This window comes from Pygoscelis adeliae, unplaced genomic scaffold (assembly GCF_000699105.1).
Source record: "Pygoscelis adeliae isolate BGI_AS28 unplaced genomic scaffold, ASM69910v1 Scaffold436, whole genome shotgun sequence".
NCBI lineage: Eukaryota > Metazoa > Chordata > Aves > Sphenisciformes > Spheniscidae > Pygoscelis > Pygoscelis adeliae.
The window spans coordinates 57,340-58,559 of record NW_008825051.1 but is presented as its reverse complement, the minus strand read 5'-3'; the positions used below and the strand labels follow the sequence as shown (position 1 = coordinate 58,559).

Below are 1,220 nucleotides of genomic sequence, written 5' to 3'. Positions count from 1 at the left end.
ACTGCAGGGGGGGGAGTATGCTTTGAGGAGGTGATTGGGCAGGACAGGGATGGGGATGCTGCAGGGTCGGGTGTGTCCATCTCCCCCAGCAATTGGGGCTAGGGGTGCAGCAGGGGCACACAAGACCCCTCGGCTCCTTCCCAGTGCCTTTGCTGTGAGTTCTACCAAAAACATGGGGCAAAAAAAAGCGCAACGAGCCTCGCTCTTCCAAAATGGAAATCAGAAGTGAAAACTGAAAAAAAAAATTTAAAATAAACTCCTCCCCAGAGCTGCCGGCCTGACCCCGCTGCCGTTGTGCCCGTGCCCCGAACCAGCAAAGGGGCTCGCTGCCCTAGGCGAGCTGTTTCTGCAGCTCCTGCCCCGCTCCCTGGGGGCTGCCCTGGCCTTTAGGGACCCAGGGCAGGAGGACGGTGAGCGGGGTGGTGGCCGGTCCTCCTGGGAGTCTGGGTGGAGGAGCAGGTGCTGCTGCCTTCGCCCAGGGCTCCCTGGGAAAGGGAGGCAGGAGCAGCTCGGGGCAGCTCTCACGGAGCCGCAGACACATTTTCCTTCCTTCCCCGGCAGCTGCAGCGGGTCCTGAGCAGCAGACACCTCACACCGCGCCCTACACCCCACAGGGGGAACGGGGCTGTTCTCCTTCCCTACAGCCCCACACCCCGAAACCACCCCTTCCCAAAGGTCCCTAGGGATGCCCACACCCCAAAAACACCCTTTCCCAAAGGTCCCCAAGGGATGCCCAGCAGCACGGGGGCGCAGGGGACCCCGAGCATCCCTCCTCGCCCCGCAGCCACCAAGACCACTCACCAGGCAGGCTGCTGTTCACCAGCTCCAGGTACTGGTCCACGGAGGTGAGGATCTTGTAGCCGGCGCTGTTGACCATTACGCGGGGCGGCAGGTCCCGCTCATAGGCCTGAGCAGAAAAAGATGGTCATGGATGACGGGCAGCACGGCCACGCCACCGCAGCGATGGGGTGTCCCCCCTTGAAGCTGTGCCCACCAGAGATGGGCGAAAAAGGGTGATGCCCCTCACCAGTTTGTTCTCATAGAGGACCAAGCCGTAGTTGTGCGGGACCACACAGAAGCGGTTCCTCCACTTCTTGTTCTCCTCGATGTACTGGAAAAGGTTGCCCGAGTAGATGACGTGGTCCTCCAGTGGGACCTGCGGGGAGGAGACACGCGGTGGGTGGCACAGGGGGGCAGGGAGGGGGGCCCTGGGTACCCCC

The 1,220-nt window shown here is 62.7% G+C and overlaps 1 protein-coding gene across 1 annotated transcript in view; it reads right to left on the bottom strand.

The window, feature by feature from the left end:
* Positions 1–1,220, bottom strand: part of FAM129B (family with sequence similarity 129, member B) — a 45,993-nt gene that overhangs the window by 9,858 nt on the left and 34,915 nt on the right. Inside the window, exons 4-6 of the mRNA XM_009326376.1 lie at positions 1,028–1,156; positions 802–907; positions 283–485 (exon numbers count right to left, since the gene is read on the bottom strand). Coding sequence (XP_009324651.1) covers positions 283–485; positions 802–907; positions 1,028–1,156 — 438 coding nt within the window. The remainder of the gene's footprint in view (positions 1–282; positions 486–801; positions 908–1,027; positions 1,157–1,220) is intronic.